General features: G+C 41.0%; 1 protein-coding gene across 1 annotated transcript in view; it reads left to right on the top strand.

Annotated features, from left to right (window-relative positions):
• The window catches only part of VWA3B (von Willebrand factor A domain containing 3B), a 234,627-nt gene that overhangs the window by 181,453 nt on the left and 34,809 nt on the right, over positions 1-18,365 (top strand). Inside the window, 1 exon segment of the mRNA XM_033238936.1 lies at positions 8,314-8,515. Coding sequence (XP_033094827.1) covers positions 8,314-8,515 — 202 coding nt within the window.

Below are 18,365 nucleotides of genomic sequence, written 5' to 3' on the forward strand. Positions count from 1 at the left end.
CTGAATTTTGTATTTTGACCTCGTACCTTGCGACTTTGCTGAATTTATTGGTACTAGTGGCTTTGTGTGGAATCTATGGAGTTTTCTATATATAGAAACATGTCATCTGCAAGTAGAAATAATTTTACTTCTTTCTTTCTAATTTGGATGCCTTTTGTTTCTTTTTCTTACCTAATTGATCTAGCTAGTACTTCTAGAACAACATTGAATAGCAGTGGTGAAAGGGGACATGCTTGTCTTGTTCCTGATACCAGTGAGAAAGCAAGGAAATTCCCTGTATTCCTAGTTTTCTGATTGTTTTTATCACGAAAAGTGTGTGTTAAATTTTGTCGGGTGCTTTTTCTGTATATATTGAGATGATCATGTTTTTATTCCCTTTGCTCTACTAATGTGGTATATTAAATCATTTGATTTTCTTAAGTTGAACCACTCCTGCCTTTCTGGCATAAATCCTACTTAGTCATGGTGTATAATCCTTTTAATGTTCTGTTGGATTTGATTTGCTAGTGTTTTATTAAGAATATTTATGTCCATATTTATAAAGAAAATGGTCTTTTGCTAGTGTTTTATTAAGAATATTTATGTCCATATTTATAAAGAAAATGGTCTGTAGTTTTCTTTGGCATGTTTGTCTGGCCTTGGTATCAGGGTAATTCTCCTCTTGTTGACTGTTAAGAAGTATTCCGTCATCCATTTTTTGGAAGAGTTTGAGCAGTATTATTGCTAATTCTTTGGTAGAATTCATCAATGAAGGCAACTGCTTCCTAACTTCCCTTTGTTGGGGGAGATTTTGTTTCCTTATGCAAAGTATTTAATTGTTATATAGGCTGTTGAGATTATCTATTTCTTCTTGAGTCATTTTGGTCATCTGTTTCTAGGAATTTGTGCATTTCATCTAGATTATCTATTTTTGGCATAGAACTATTCATAGTATTCACTAAAATTCTTTTGATTTTTGTAAGCTGAATTAGTAATGTGCCTGCTTTCACTTCTGATAGTAGTAATTATGTGTTTTTTCCTTTCAGTCAATCTAGCTGAAGATTTGTCAATTTTGTTGATATTCTTAAGGAACATGCTTTTAATTTTGTTGATTCTCTCAGTTGTTTTTCTATTCTATAATTTGTTTATAAGTGCTATCTTTATTATTTCCTTCCTCTGCTGACTTTCAGTTTAGTTTTCTCTCCTTTTTCTGGGTCCTTAAGATGTAAATTTAGGTTGTTGATTTGAGCGCTATCTTTTAATGAGGAATTTACAGTCATAAAACTTCTTCTGAGCACTGGCTTTGCTGCACCCATAAGTTTGGGTGTGTTATGTTTTCATTTTCATTTATCTCATATTGCTTTCTAATTTCTCTATTAGTTTCTTCTTTGGCCTATTGGTTGTTTGAATGTGGTGTTTAATTTCTATGCATTTTCCACTTTTCCCTTCATTGTTATTCTAGCTTTATTCCATTGTGGGCGGAAAATATACTTTGTGTGATTTTGACCTTTTAAATATCTTGAGAATTGCTATGGTTAACATATGGTCTATCCCAGAAAATGTTAAATGTGCACTTAATGTATATTCTGATATTGCTGGATGGGGTGTTTTGGATATGTTTGTTAAGTCTAGTTCATTTATAGTGTTTTCTAGTCCTCTATTTTCTTATAAATTTTCTGTCTAGATGTTTTATCCATTATCTAAAGTGAGGCGTTGAAGTCTCCAACTATTTTTACACAGTTGGCCCTCCATATCTGTGGGATCTGCATCCATGATTCAGCCAACCATGCATAAAAAATATTTTTTTTTAAAAAAATAATACAACAATAAAAATGCAAATAAAAATAAGTATAATATAACAACTATTTATATAGCATTTACATTGTATTTGGTATTATAAATAATCTAGAAATGATTTAAAGTATACAGAAGGATGTGTGTAGGTTATATGCAAATATGACACTATTTTATTTAAGAGGCTTGAGCATCTGTGGATTTTGGCTTCCATAGAGGGTACTAGAACCAATCCCCCATGGATACCAAGGCATAATTATATGTAACTGTCTATGCCTCCCTGTGATTCTGTCAATATGTACTTCACACATTTTAAGGCTCAGTATGCATGTATGTTTCTAGTTTTCATATCTGCTTAATGATTTGAGACGTTTAGCAATATAAGATGTTACCTTTTGTCTCTTATAACAATGTATAACAAATCTATTTTGCTGGTAATATTATAGCCACTCCAACTCTCTTTGGTTACTATTTCCATGGAATATCTTTTTTCATCCTTTCACTTTTAACCTATTTGTGTCTTTAGGTCTAAAGTGAATCTCTTTTTAAGCAGCATATAGTTGGATCATTATTTTCCTCATTCTGCCAGTCTTTCTGTTTTAATTGGTGAGTTTAATCTATTGACATTTAAAGTGATTACCAATAATGAAGAATTTACTTCTGCCATTGTGCTATTTGTTTTGCATGTCAAATTTTTTGTTCCTCAATTTCTCCAATATTTGTTTATTTTATTTTTGATTTGTTCTAATGGGTCATTGTGATCGCTCTTTATTTCCTTTTCTGTATACTTTTTAGTTATTTTCTTAGTGGTTACCATGGGAATTATAGTTAACCTCTTAAATTTATAACAATCTTGTTTGAATTGATATGAAGTTAGTTTTAGTAGCCAACATTAACTGTTCCTATTCAGCTTCAACCTCCTTTATATAGTTATTGTCACAAATTATATCATTTACATTGTGTGCCCATTAACATTGATTTATAATTATTATTTTATGCATTTACCTCTTAAAGAATAAAGAAAACAACAAAAGGAGTTACATACCAAACATACAAGAATACTAGTGTTTGTATTTACCTGTGTAGTTACCTTCACTAGTCCTGTTTATTTCGTCATGTGTCTTAGAATGATCTTCCAGTATCCTTTCACTTCAACATGAAGAGCTCTTTATAGCATTCCTTTTAGGACACATCTACTAGAAACAAACTCTCTTACCTTTTATTTATCTGGAAATGTCTTAATCTTGTCTTCATTTTTGAAGAATAGTGTGACCAGATATAGAATTCTTGACTGATATTGTTTTGTTTTGTTTTCAGCACATTAAATATATCACCCTGTGACCTTCTGGCTTCCATAGTTGATGATGTGGAATCAGCTGTTAATCGTATGGAAGAGTCCTTATTTATGACAAGTCACTTTTGTCTTATTCCTTTCAAGATTCTCTCTTTGTCCTTCAATAGTTTAATTATATATATAATGTGTGTTGGTGTGACTCTCTTTGAGTTTATCCTGCTGGAAGTTTTCTGAGCTTCATCAATCCTTCTCCACATCCTTGGCAACACTTCTTATCTTCTATTTTGTTTTGTTCTTGCAGTGAACATCCTAATGGATATGAAGGATATTTCATAGTGGTTTTGATTTGCATTTCTCTAATTATTTTTTACGTGTTTCCTGGACATTTGTATATCTTTGGGGAAATGTCTAGCCAAGCCCTTTATCCATTTTTAAACTGGTTTATGTTGTTGTTGTTGAGTTGTAGGAGTTCTTTCGATATTCTGGACATTAACCCATTCTCAGGTTTATGATTTGCATACACTTTCTCCCGTTTTTTTAGGTTCCTGTTTCACTCTGTTCATGTGCAGCTGTTTTCTTTGATGCACAAAAGTTTTTAAGTTTAATATAGTCCCATTTGTCTATTTTTGCTTTTGCTGCCTACATTTTGGTGTCATATCCAAAAAAGCTTGCCAAATTCAGTATAATGAAGCTTTATCCCTCTTTTCTTCTAGGAGTTTTATAGGCTTGGAATATTTAATGTTTGAGTTAGTTTTTATATATGTTTTAAACCAAGAGTTCAACTTCATTCTTTTGCATATGGATAACCAGTTTCCCCAGAATCACTTCTTGGAGAGACTGTCATTTTTCCATTGTGTAGTCTTGGCACCCTTGTCAAAAATCACTTGACAAGATCACATGAGAGCGTATTTATGGACTCTTTATTCAGTTCCAGTATTCAGTATATCTGTCTTCAGGCCGGTGCCACTGGTTTGATTACACTACAGACAGTACACTGTTTTGATTATTGTAGCTTTGTAATATGTTTTGATATCTGGAAGTATGAGGCCTCCAACTCTGTTCTTCTTTCTCGAGATTGTTTTGGCTATTCAGGATCTGTTGAAATTACATATAAATTTTAGGATTTTTTTGTATTTATACAAAAAATACCATTGGGATTTTGATAGGGATTGCATAGAATTGTACATCACTTTGGGTAGTATGGGCATTTTAACAATTAAGTCTTTCAATCCATGAACACAAAATGTCTTTTTTATTTATTTGTGTCTTATTTAATTTCTTTCAGCAATGTTTTGTAGTTTTCAGTGTACAAATGTTTCATTTCCTTAAAATTATTTCTAATTTATTCTTTTTGATGCTATTGTAGATGGGATTATTCTCTTAATTCCTTATCTGATTGTTCATTGTTAGTGTATAGAAATGCAACTGATTTTGTTTGTTGATTTTATATCCTTTAAGTTTGCTGAATTTATTAGTTCTAACAGTATTTGTAGACTCTTTAGGGTTTTTCTACATGGAAAATCATGTCCTCTACAAACAGAGATAATTTTACTTCTTCTTTTCTAATTTGGATGTTGTTCCTTTTTTTTTCTTGCCTAAAATCTCTAAGACTTCCAGTACTATGTTGAATAAAGGGAGAAGAGTAGACATTGTTGCCTTATTCCTGATCTTCGAGGAAAAGCTTTCTATCTTTCATTATTAAGTATGATAATAGCTGTAGGCTTCCTTATGTTGATGTAGTTTCTTTCTATTCCTAGTTTGCTGAGTGTTTTTGTCATGAAAGGATGTTGACTTTTGTCAAATGATTTTTCTGCATCACTTGAGATAATTATGTGGGTTTTGTCCTTCATTTTGTTAATGTGGAATATTACATTAATTTTCATATGTTGAACCATCCTTGCATTCCAGGATTGAAGCCCATTTTTTTCATGGTGATTATCTTTTTAATGTGCTGTTTAATTCAGTTTGCTACTCTTTTGTTGAGGATTTTTGCATCAGTGTTCATCAGGGACATTGATCTGTAGTTTCTTTTTCCTTGTAGTATCTCTGTCTGGTTATGGTGTCAGCGTAATTTCTGTCTCATAAAATGAGTTAGGAGTATTTCTCCCTTTTCAATCTTTTGAAAGAGGTTTGAGGAGAATTGTTATTAATTATTTCATTGTTTGGCAGAATTCTCCAGTTAAGCCATGTGGTACTGGGCTTTTATTTGTTAGGAGGTTTTTGATTATTGATTTGATCTCCTTACTAGTTATAGATCTATTCAGTTTATTTATTTATTTATTTATCATTCAGTCTTGGTAGGCAGTATGTTTCTAGAAATTTATCCATTTCTTCTTGGTTATGCAATTTGTCGGTATAATATTGTTCATAGTAGTCTCATAATCCTTTTAATTTCTGTGTTATCAGTTGTAATGTTTCCACTTTCATTTCTGATTTTAGTTATTTGCATCTTCTCTCTTTTTTTCTTGGTTAGTCTAGCTAAGAATTTGTCAATTTTGTTGGTCTTTTCAAAAAAACCAATCTTGCTTTCATTGATTTTTTTCTATTGTTTTTCTATATTTTATTTCTAATCTTTATTATTGTCTTCACTCTGCTAACTTGGGATTTCATTTGTTCTTTTCCTAGTTCCTTGAAAAGTAAAGTTAAATTGTTAATTTGGGACCTTCCTCCTTTTAAAATGTGTTTGCCACTATAAACTTCCTTCTTAGTACTGCTTTCACTGCATCTCATACATTTTGATATGTTGTATTTTTTTCCTTCATTTATCTCAAGATATCTTCCAATTTCCCTTGTGATTTCTTCTTTGACACATCGGTTGTTTAAGAATATGTGACTTCGTTTTTATATATTTGTGGATTTTCTAGTTTTCCTTTTGTTATTATTTCTAGCTTCATTTCATTTTGTTCAGAAAAAATACTTTGCTTTCAACTTTCTTTTTTTAAATATTTAAAAAAAGTTTTTTGTTTTGTGGCCTAACATGCAGTGTATTCTGGAGAATATTCCGTATGTACTTGAGAAGAATGTGTATTCTGCTGTTGTTTGGTGAAGTGTTTTCCATATGTTGGTTAGGCCCAATTGATCTGTGTTGTTCAAGTCCTCTGTTTCATTATTGATCTTCTGTGTAGTTGTTCTGTCCATTATTGAAAGCAGAGCATGAAGTCTCCTGCTTATACTGGGTTGCTGTCTATTTCTTCAATTCTGTCAAATTTGTTTTATGCATTTGAGAGCTCTGATGCCAGGTACACATATATTTATAACTGTTGTAGCCTCTTAGTGGATTGGTCCTTTTACCATTGTATGCTATTCTTCATCTGTTATAACAACTTATAACTTAAAATCTATTTTTTAAGTTCACAGATTCTTTCTTCTGCTTAATCACATCTGCCGTTGAGCCCCTCTACTGAATCTTTCAATTCAGTTATTGTATTCTTCAGCTGTAGAATTTCTATTTGGTTCTTTTTTATAGTTTCTGTCTTTTTGTTGATATTCTCATTTTGTTCATGCATCGCTTTTCTAAGTTGTATTTGTTGTCTCTGTTTTCTTTTAGCTCATTGAGCATCATTAACATTGTTGCTTTGAATTGTTTGTCAGGTAATTAACATACCTCCATTTCTTTAGGATCAATTTCTAAAGATTTATTTTGTTCCTTTGACTGGGCCGTTTCCCCATATCTTTGTGTACTTTTCCCTATATTTTGTCTTATGATATTTAGTTGATACTATGACATTTGAAAAAACAGCTATCTCATCTGATTTTCACAAATGGCCTCTTACAGGTGAAGGGCTTCACCAGTTATCCCAGCTAGAGATGTGGGGGAATCTCTGAAACCTTTTCTGGGGATGGGTCTCCTCTGGGCTTGTATGTGTAATTTCCCAGTGAGAAAGGTTTGCCCGTTTCTTTCAGAAGCCTGTAATATCTTGCTCCCCCTGGTGTTTCTCTGAAGTACTGCAGTATCTCCAATGCTGTAACAAGCTGTAGCGCCCATTTCTGTTCTCAGAGGTCCCAACCTGACATGCGAATATACCACTGTTCTCATCAGCACTCTGAAACAGGCAAGACAGAAACCTGTTTCTTGAGAAGTCTCCCAAAACACAAGAACTTTGAATGTGTATTCCACTCTCTTCTCCAAAGGAGAAGCCAGGATTGGGGAGTTTTCTCCCAATTGCATCACATTGTTTTGGGAAGGAGGAGAGGTTAGGGCAGGCAAAAGGTAACAAACTTTCTTACTCTCCTTTATACAGTTCTTCTTGGGTTTGAACTTGTCTAAGGTGCCACAAGCTCATCATTGGTTTCTGTAATTCTCGCAAAGGCAATTTGGTTCATACATTGTTAAGTCAGTGTCTCTGTAGGGGAATGAATGAGGCCTGGGTTTTTATTCCACCATCTTGCTGACATCATTCCAATAAGAATGTTGTGCTGTCTTCTGGGTATGAGTTTGTTTGTGGATGGAGTCCTGTGGTTGTGCTGAGTTTAGACTGTACTCTTCCAATACCCAACATCTAAAGAAATAAGTGATGCTTTCAGCAATAAGAATGATAATTCTGAATTGTTTTCTTTCTCGCTACCCATTCCCTTCCAGCCGTGTCTGACTCAGAAGCAGCTCAGACTGGAAACAGAATCCAGGCCCTGGGCCATCACACCGCACTAGCTTCCTCTGGAGTCCCACAGCCTGCTTATCAGCCATAGAAAGTTTGGCTTCTGTTCTTTGTGTACCAAAACAGCCAGGCCAAATAGTTTAGAGTTATTTAGGCTTGCAAAGAGGAAAAGGAGATAAAAATAGCTAAAATGGGCTAGTATAAGAATTACTGCACCGAGGCAAATATTTGGGTTGGTTTTGCTTTGCTTTATTTTTCAGAGTCACTGCTAGGCATCCTTGTGTGAAATCTCTTCGAAGCTCATGTTTGGTTCTGCCAGATGTGAGCCTCCAAATACGGAGGGAAAAAATGCTGAAAAATTTATGTGTATCATACTTCTCTAAAGTCAGATAACCTAATGAGGTAATAAGGAAAAGTGCCTACCGTAATTCACAGACATGGTTATTTCTAACCTTTGTAAGCTACCAAAGTCTTGATGGGCCAGAGGGTATGGCTATGATGCTGTCATCTGACAACTGACACTAGCTTCAACAGATGTTTCTCAGGGGAGAGTTTCTTAGGAAACCATCTTACCGTATTTTTTCAATTATAGTCATTTTCTTTGCTTTTTGTTTCTTCCTCTCATTTTTTGCTTGTTTGTTTGTTTTTTAGGTTAGATGCAAACAAACCAATACAGTACTTGGAAAACAAAACAGTTTTAAACCAGGCTTTAGAACGGTTGAACTGGCCCATTTCATTGAAAGAGCTGTCGATGCTGGAAAGTGAAATCCTGGCTGGGAAAATGTACATCCAGCAGGCCATGGAACTCCAGGAGGCTGCCAAGAAGAATTATGCAAACAAGGCCCCGGGAGAGGTGGGTGCCCTGGAGGTCTCTGTCTTTCCTCCTTCTCTGCCTGTCCCAAGTCATTGCCATCCCTACACTGGCTTCCTTCTCTCTCTCCCACTCCCTGCCACATTGATTTCTAAAAGCATTAGAGCCAATCCAGGTAAGGTCTCAGTACTTTTTTTCATCATAAAGGAAATGCCATTTGATTGTACTATGGACTTATTTTTAAAACAATACGTCTTTTAGTTGAAAAAAAATGCTAAATAGAAGTGTAATGTAGTGATTAAAAGCCTGGACTTTCATAGGAGCCAGACCAAGAACTAGCCTCAGATCTACTGTCTAATCTGTGTGTGATTTTGGTTACTCAGTCCCTTTGAATCTCAATTTTCTTGTAAAATAAGAGTATTAATAGTATCCGTCTCATAGGGTTGTTATAAAGAGAAATGAACATGTGAAGTGCTTAGTATTGAAAGTTCCCCATAAGTGTTAGCAATTATTTTTTATCACCATTAATAAAGCAAACCTTCTAAAAAGAAAAATAATTTATACTCTGGTTGCCTTATTGCTACCACTTTGGAGCCTTTCCTTTTAGTTTTTTTTCTCCTCAAATGTTTTCTACATAGGTGCAGTCAGAGTGTCTAAATTATTGTATATTCTGCTTTTAAATTTACCATTATTTCATAGACTTTCTCTGTGTTTTTATTGAACTGTCAGATTTATATGGGTGATGGTTACATAATATTCCATGGTGTGAATATACCCTGGTTTATTTGATTCTTCACTAAACGGTAAACATTTATAGTTATTTCCCAGTTTTCTGCTTTCTCACATAATATTTTCATGACTCCTGTGGCGCACATAGTTGAATTATTTTGTTAAGATACAGCCTTAGAAGTAGTATTTCTGGAGCAAAGAGTATAAACATTTGGAGTCTATAAATACACATGGCCAGTGTGAAACCCACTCTCTGACTCTCCGTGGGTATGTGTGGACGGTGCTTTGTTTGAATGTGTCCCCCAGAGTTCCTGCGTTGGAAACTTGATCTCCCTTGCAGCAGTGCTGGAGGTGGGGCGTTTAAGAGGCGCACGTGGGAAAAACCACTCTCTCAGCCAGTGTTCTCGCACCACAAGGCAGTCATCAACAGGGAAGGAGGCTTCTGGGACCAGAGGTGCGGGGGATTCTCCCACACATACCAAACAGCAGACACTGGTTGGTTCGCCTCCAATTCAACTCTGACACTACTACCTGGAGATGGCGTCACATCCCACAGGTTGAGGGCTCTGTCCCCAAGACTGGCCCTCCCAACACATCAGTCACAAGTCTGGGCCTCCAGAACTTCTGACTGACCGGCTTCAAGTTGGGGTTCCCGCAACTCCCTCTTTGAGTTTGATTAATTTGCGCGAGTGGCACACAGAACTCTGGGAAACACCGATGTTTAGCGGTTGATTATACACGATATTACAAAGGATACAGTTGAAGAGATGCATCGTGGGAGCTATGCGGGAAGGGTGCAGAGCCTCCTTTCCGTGAGTGCTCTCCCTGGGTGGGCCACCCTCCAGGAGCCTTCATGTGTTCAGCTGTCAGTAAGTTCTCTAAACCCTGTCCTTTTGGGTTCTTACGGAGGCCTCATTACGTAGGGATGATCGATTAAAGCATTGGCTATAGTGATCAACCTGACCTTCAGCACCTCTCCTCTCCTGGAGGTTGGGGGTTTGGGCTGAAAGTCTTAACTCTCTAATCCTACCTTGGTCTTTCCGGTGACCAGTCCCACCCTGAACCTACCCAACACAGACACACAAAGGACAGTACTGCAGAGACCCCAAGGATGTTAGGAGTTATGAGCCAGGAACCATGGAAGAAAAATATATGTGTATATATATTATATATATGCATGCCAGATAAATATATATATATGCCATAATACCACAAGCTGGCTAGACCATGAGGGCTCTGGTCACAAATGGACCAGTGCCATTATCACAGGGGTGGATTCATTATTAAAGGAATGAGTTTGGATCTCTGTTGCACACTCTCTGTCTCCCATGTGATGCCTTCTGCCAGGTTATGGACAGCAAGATGGCCCTCACCAGGTGCTGGCCCCTTAATCTTGGACCTCCTGGCTTCTAGAACAGCGAGCCAGTAAGTTTCTGTCTCTTATAAATCACCCAGTTGGTGGTATTCTCACAGCAGCACAAAACGAACTAAGAGAGATGTGGAATCGTTCATCCAAAAGCTTACTAAATCCTAGATAATTTTCAGGTGTTCACCACATTCTCATCTAAAAATCCACCCCAGATCTGACTGTTCAGATTCATCACCTTTGGTTCAGTCTTTGCCAAGTATTACTGGTTTAGCCTGGCTTAAAATTCTGTTTTTGATGTTCTAGATTCTTGTGTTTTGTTTCATTTTGTTTTGTTTTCTTTCATTTTATTCTTTCTTCTGCAAATCACATTTTTTCCTTCAGTGTAAAAAGCTGTGTCTTTTGTGCAGAATGCAAAAATTTTTGTCACAGAAGGTCATATGTCTCGTAATGTTATTGAAACAAAATGACTTCCTCAGAGAAGTGTTCAGTGTTTCTTTGGGAGGTGCCATCGGACACCCCCAGACATTTCTCTATTTGCCTTCCTTACCCACATGCCCTGTGGGCACCTAAGACTCAAGAGGACCGAGAGTGAATTACCTGCCTCTCCTTGAAAAGATGATCTTCCTCTCGTGCTTTTCCCTGTCCTGCTTCATGCTTTTCCCTGTCCTGCTCTTTCATTCATTCATTGAAATATTTATGAGTGCCCATGAGATGCCAAGCCCTATTCTAGGCACTGGGAGTACCTAGAACACAACAGACTTAGTCCTTGGACTATCCTAATTTGTATGAGGACGACAGACGATGGCCATTCCCAGGTGTTGAGCTAAGGAGACCCTGCCACCTAACAGCAGAATTTGCTGGCCTATTCTTTTGTCTGTACTTCATATTAAGTTTGCAAATAGGAAGTGTTGCGAATGGAGTGAAAAGAAGCCTCCTGTGATTCGGAGCAAAGATCATTGTGTTCCACCGAATTCATCTGGAATTCTGGCAGTCAAGCTCGTTGTTTACAACATACAAATTAATTGAATTAATTGTTCTATGTCTTTCTTACCACAAAATGGGAATAAAAATAATTCCCGTGATTTCTTCATCCAAAAACCACGGATAAGATTCTGTGTGTGGGGCAGGTGCCCTCAGGCGATGAGTGGCCTCGCTCATTCTTTTCTGTCTCCCTGGGATCTCCCAGGGGGGTACCTTATATTGGACACAAAATGGGGATTTGTTAGCTGCACTGAACGCATGGGCCCAGCCCAATGGAGGAGACATTGCACCAGGGCATCACCGCTGTGAGAGCCAAGACCTGGTCTGGCCTTGTTTGTAGCTGTGTCCATGGCACTGACAGTGAAGCCCAGTGCACAGGGGCCACTCAACAAATGTGTATTGAACGAGTGAAATGCAGACCCTTACAGCCTTTCACTGTATTATAAATACAACAGAGGCACCCCCAGAGAACAACTGGAAGATGGGGAAAAGTGACCTGACTGGGCGCTTAGGGAAGGCGTCACTAATCCAGTTTGGCCCAGAAGGATGCCTAGGAATTGGGGACTGGGATGTGAGAAGTGTTTGGAGTGAAAGAAACAGCCTGGGCTCAGGCAGGGATGTGGGGAAGAACACGGAGCGTTCCCTGGGGAACGTGGCAGGACAGACGATGGGAATGGGAAGATGGTACCAGAAAACGAGGTACTTGAACTCTGCTGGGGTCAGGGACTTATGCCTGCAGGAAATGGACACCTGGGAGGGGTTTTCAGCAAGCGAAGGACATTCACAGATGTGTGTCCTAGAAAGATTATTCTGACAATGAGATGAGGCCCAACGTAAAAGACCAAAATCCCGTGCAGCGCTCCCCTGGAGAGGTGTTGAGTCCTTGAGCCAGGTGGGAACACTAGGGAGAGAACAGGTAACAGAGACACGGGTTATGGGAAAGTAGGACATGTGGGACAAAGTTGAAGATGCTCACGAAACTTCTGCCTTGGACAACTGTAGGAGCAGAAGCACTCCTTCCCCTTCCATCTTTCCTCTGCTCCTCAGGGAGACGGGTGTACCCTGGCCAGCCTATCCCGTCACGTGTCATCTAACCCTCTGCCACGTGTTTGTTTACTTCGCAGCACACTTCACTGCCTGACATTTTTGTTTACAGTCTGTCTTCCCCACAGAAATAAGGGGGGGACTTGGTTTGTGGTGTTGTAGGTGCTCCCAGAGCCTAGAATCGTGGTGGGCACCTTGTAGGCATGCACACTTATTTCAGTGAATAAATGAAAGAACAAACACAGAAGAGGCACAGTGAGAGGAAGAGCAGATTTTCAGGGAAACGTAGTTCACTTTCAGCACTCCTGATTCTTCGATATCTGTGGGACACGCAGGTGAGAGAGGCCAGTAAACAGCCGCACGTCTGGAGTTTAGAAGAGAGGCCAGAGTTAAGGGGATAGATTTGGAGGTCATTTCAGGTGCTGGGAGAGGAGGAGGAGATAGTAGAAGGGACCAAGGTGGATAAGTTAGAGAAGCAGGAGGCCTGGGGTAGAAAGCCAAGGACAAGAGGCAGGAACTCAGCTTAGAAGGCCTGAGTAGTGTCACACGGTTGGAAGATGGCAGTGCTGAGATTTGCATTCCGGTCCACCTGACTCCAAATACAAAAATTAAAGCACTGGCCTAAAAGAAGGTTGTGAGACCACATACTTCATACACCTAGGAGAGTGTGCAGCACCAGGTGCTCAGCAGTGAATGCACACAACATACATTATCAGTGATGGCTCTTTCCACTGCCAAAGTTATTATCAAGGAGTTTTGGAAAGCCATGCAGAATGATGTCTGAAAGCCATTTGACTCGCCAAGAGAAAGTGCATTAGTGAGGTTGGCGAGAATAACGCCAGTGGAATGGTGGGGGCAGAGGCCAGTTTGCAGGGGGTAGAAGGGTGGGTAGAAGTGGAGGAAGTTAGTATAAGAAGTGAAGAGTTGGCCGGGCGCGGTGGCTCAAGCCTGTAATCCCAGCACTTCAGGAGGCCGAGACGGGCGGATCACAAGGTCAGGAGATCGAGACCATCCTGGCTAACCCGGTGAGACCCCGTCTCTACTAAAAACTACAAAAAACTAGCCGGGCGAGGTGGCGGGTGCCTGTAGTCCCAGCTACTCAGGAGGCTGAGGCAGGAGAATGGCGTGAACCCGAAAGGCGGGGCTTGCAGTGAGCTGAGATCCGGCTACTGCACTCCAGTTTGGGCAACAGAGCGAGACTCCGTCTCAAAAAAAAAAAAAAAGAGGTGAAGACTTTTGCTTGCACATCTTCACTGGGAAAGCAGGGAGAGAGAGGGTGGGAGCGCCAGGTGAGCTAGTGCGGGAGAAGGCGTTTAGTTTCTGTAGTGGTATCACCAGGTCTGCTGCTGCCTCTTGGTCAGGGGCTAAGACTGTGCCCTCACTGCCTTGCCCTCACACAGGCTGTCGCAAGCCACTCTTGTCTGTTAGGGGAACACCCATGTTCCAGAATAAACGTCCCTAGGTAACTGGGGGAGAGGCCACATCTGGTGACTTCTCCTCAGAGTTCTTTCTACTCGTGGCATGGCCCTCTGCAGTGGAAGATTTTGAATGTTGTTTTCTTGTGATGATACTTCTCCTTTCCATGTGTGATAGATTCTGAGAGTTCAAAATGCCATTATTATCACACCCCACAGATTGAATTCTGTGACCCACTAACAGGACTCAAGCTTTGGTGTGTGAAGCTCCAGGTTTCAAGGCCTTCTGAGATCCTGCGATGAAAAATGCATCATAGATGCCAGTCCTTTTTCCTGATTTATATGTAAATAGAGTCTCATTTTCAATTCTTTTAGCAAGGCCAAAGCTTTTGAAAGATGAGTATAAATTGCCGTGAAAGAGCCCCTCTGTTCATCATTAAGCTCCCCCATGAGCTGACTGATAAGCAACAAAATGGGGATGAGACCATTCGGCGTGGGCTGCCTACATGTGTCCAGAGGGCTGTGGCCAGTGCATCTGGCCTGCTGCAGGGTGTGTTATGGAGTCTGGATGACCAGGGCGTTCTGATAACCCTCATCGGGAGCAGGGTTGACACCCAGCATAGCTGCCTTGCCGACTCCTAAGTCTGGGGCAGCTTCATGATTTTTCTGTCAGTAAGAACCAGAGGTGGGAAGGAGACACAGCAACACATGCTGTGTCCAGGGAGCCTGTGCCTGCTTTTTATGCTCCAGCTTCCACGGGCAGTTCCTGGCTGGCTCCAGATCAGACCTAAAGTGAGAGCCATTATTCCCACCTGCTCTGCCTAGCGTCCTGCACTGGGCACATTCCATGCTTGACTGTGTAATGGTTTCCGCCTATTTCCATAGTCCACCTGCTTCGTGGTGTCCCTGGAGATGGGCACTTGGCTCACTGACTCCATAATGACAGGAGAAATCTCAAGTCTGAAATTGTAAATTCCCTTTGAAAACTCCCCTCCCTAGCACCCCTCATGTTACTATAATTGCAGATTTCACCCTCACTGGCCAATCCAGAGCCCTCAGAGCTGAAAGGTAGGGGAAGTTGCCGGAGGGCATCTGTGGATTATAATTAACCTTCCTTGGGAGCCTGGTCTAGGGCAGCCCAGTTGTGCTGTCCTCCACCATTTTCTGAATAAATAAGGATTGTTCTCCAGGGCAAATCCTTTGGCCCAGAAAGATCAAAAAGGCTCTCTCACCCATAACCTTAACTGCTTTGGAAAATTTGGAGGTAGAAAATATTTTTAAGCTGAAAGCAGCCCTGAAGGAGGCTGTGGAAACTTACCCACGCCACTGACTACACACGTTTCCTTCTCAAAGCCGTGACTGGCAAGGAAGCTGGATCCTGTGGCCTTCAGGGTGGGAAACTGAGTGCTCTGCTCCAGGAGAAAGAGAGCATTAGGTAATTGCACATAGGGAGGCAGGCATGGGTGAGGCTGGATGAGGTGGAATCGGAGAAGGAAGAGAACAGAGATCATTTGCCATTGAGAATATTCTGTTGGGTTGTGACTTTGACACTATACATGCAGGAAGATGTTAGCTGGGGAGACAGAGGAAAATGTCTTTCAGTTATGTAAAATAAACTCAGAATATATGCAGCTGTTATCTGTGTCCCAGATAGTAAATGAACCAATTGTCATTCTTGCATTGTAACCTTTTTTTTTTTTTTTCACAGTCCACAAGATTTTCTCTTTAACGGGAGGTGGGAGGCATCACACTCTGACTAGTCAGCCTTCCTAATTCCACTAGCAAAATCTTAGTCTGTTTTGCTGATATTCAGGTCTGTTGGGAAGACTAGCTCCCTAGTGGCTGTGAACTGCTCTACAGTGGAACAAAATCTACTGATGTTGAAACAGGACATTTTCCCTGACCCCTTCACAGGACTTGCAAAGAGGGTGGCTTGTTTACTCAGCCCATGGCTCTCAGCCCCTCTCGGGAGAGGGAGCACACAGATGAGTGGGTGCAGGGGCCAGGACGAGTACTTCTGGGTGCCGACAGGAGCAGAACTCTGTGCAGCCCCAAGGCAGTTTCCACCTGCAACCCCTGGAGCCCCAGAGGGCGTATGTTACAACAGTGCTCCTTTAGTTTTGCTGTCCGCAGATGGCTAAGTGTTTAACTGCTCGGTGTGACAGCCCTCTGTATCCCTAGCTCTTGTTCGGCATTCAGGAAGAATCAGGTCACACGAACAAATTGCAGATGGTAAATGCAGGGGATTTTATTGCTGATGAAAGTGACTCTCAGCAGGATGGAGAGCTAGAAAGGGGATGAAGTGGGACGGTGGTCTTCCCCTGGGATTTAGCTGTTGCCAGCCACACTCTTATCTCAGGTCCCGCCATCAAGCCATCCCTCTGAAGTCAAGCTGCTTCTCAATGATGTCAGGCTGCTGCTTCTCTTTTCTCCTTCTCTGCTACTCCATGGCCAGTGGAGCCTGGGGTTTTTATGGGTACAGGATGGGGGACGGTACAGGCAGGGTGGTTTTGGAAAAGGCAACATTCAAGCAGGAAAACAGAAATGCATGTTCTCCCTTTGGGCCTTGGGTTCAAGCTTGAGAGTGGGGCCCTCACCGGGGACCGCCGTCTTCTACCCAGTATTTCCCTGCCTCCTGTCCATATCAGTGGGCAGGAAGTTAACAAGCCTGGGGGTGCACTGGTGATGTTGCCATCACACAGAAGTGATGTGTACACATTCAGGCCATGCTGTCCGCAGACAGCACTGCAGTGACAGTTTACCATCTGGAAGTGGGACCCCCGATGGGCCTCTGGGGCGTCTGGCCAGAGTGAAGCTGAAATCCCAGAGGGAGTGAGAGGATGACAAAGAGAAAATGAAGGCTTCACGACTGTGCCACGGTTAGCTAGGGGTTAGATGGGGGTTTAAGGAGAGAATCCTGCTCGGAAACACCAGTCACTGGAGGAAACTGAAAGAAGGAGGAAAATATCCTCAAATTCTATTTTCTAAAAAGTCTCTGTCTTGTGTCCTGATGTTCAGGAATGGGAAGGTGGGTGTCAACTCTGGAGATCCCTGAGGTGACAAAAACTTACAACCAGGTTGTCTTTTCATTCTGAAGCTAAAGGCACCCTCCTCTCTGGAGATTTCAGCTGGGCAGATGCCAGCACTCTCCTGCCTCTGCATTTGTCTTTGTTCCGAGCCATGAGTTCTACCCAAGCACCCTAAACAGGTTTGGGGACAGATTTGCCCTCCCTGTCTGGAGGAAGAAAACGGAGTGTAGAGGGCTTAGCAGGGGCCACCCAGGGAGCAGAATCCAATTCATTCAGTCCTAGTGAAGGAACGTTAATGAAGGAACTCTTGGCAGAGGTGAAGGTCAGTCTAAGGCTGTCCATGGGATATTACAGGACCCCAGGACAAGCAATAGCAGGAAGTTGTTATCACCCCCAGACTTAAAGGGGCAAGGGAAGGAAAGAGAGTTCCTGGAGCCCTAGAGAGAAAGAGCAGGGAGTGGGCAGGACACCAATACCCCAGCCTCCTCCTGTCTTCTGAGCTTGGCCCGTGCCTCAAGACAGCTAAAATTAGAGAAAAGTTTTCTTAAAGACTCAGAATTAATTTGCACACCACAGTCTCGTGGGAGATGTTTGTATAAACTAGGTAGCTGGTAGTGGTTCATACCTCAAGGCAGTGACACAAAAGTGGCTCCCAAGTGTGGCTTTTGTTCATCTCCTGAGTAGCGGGAGATGAATAACTGTATCAGGAACACGGAATTACAAATCCCAAGCTTTGGTGGTTTTCAGATTTAAATATGTAACACTCTTCAAATTTCTCTCTCTTTGTATGTTTTTTCCTAAAAGAGCAATAAGGGAATATTTCCTGAGATGATCTGGCAGGTTTGCTTTCAAGATAGGGAAATCATTTTGGATTTTTTGGTTTTTCTTTTTGGAATATTGTATATATTTATTAGATTCCTTTGCTGCTACAAAGAAAAAGAGAGAGAGAGGAAAAACACACACACACACACACACACAAGTTTCTTTTCAGGAAAGTCTTTGAGGTAGCTGTTTGTTAATGTTTGACTGGAAGTTTTGCTTGCTGAGTAACTGTTCCCCACAGCCCAGTGCTGCCCTGGGGTCAGGGAGGGAAGGAATGTTTCTGGTTCAGGGATCCTCTGTGGAATTGTTTCTTGTGCCTCTTAGCCATTCGCATGGCACAAAGCATCACCAGCTGGGATGAGGCTGAGGCCAGACTGCTCACCAGGCCTGTGCCGGGCTCAGGAAGCAGTGCCTGGAGAGGGAGGTGGAAACTGCACTGGGGTTTTGGGATGCGTGTTACCCACTGTGTGTTTTCTAGAGGTATACTATGCCCTGAGGTGGCG

Source organism: Trachypithecus francoisi, unplaced genomic scaffold, assembly GCF_009764315.1.
Source record: "Trachypithecus francoisi isolate TF-2019V2 unplaced genomic scaffold, Tfra_2.0 Lachesis_group17, whole genome shotgun sequence".
Lineage (NCBI taxonomy): Eukaryota > Metazoa > Chordata > Mammalia > Primates > Cercopithecidae > Trachypithecus > Trachypithecus francoisi.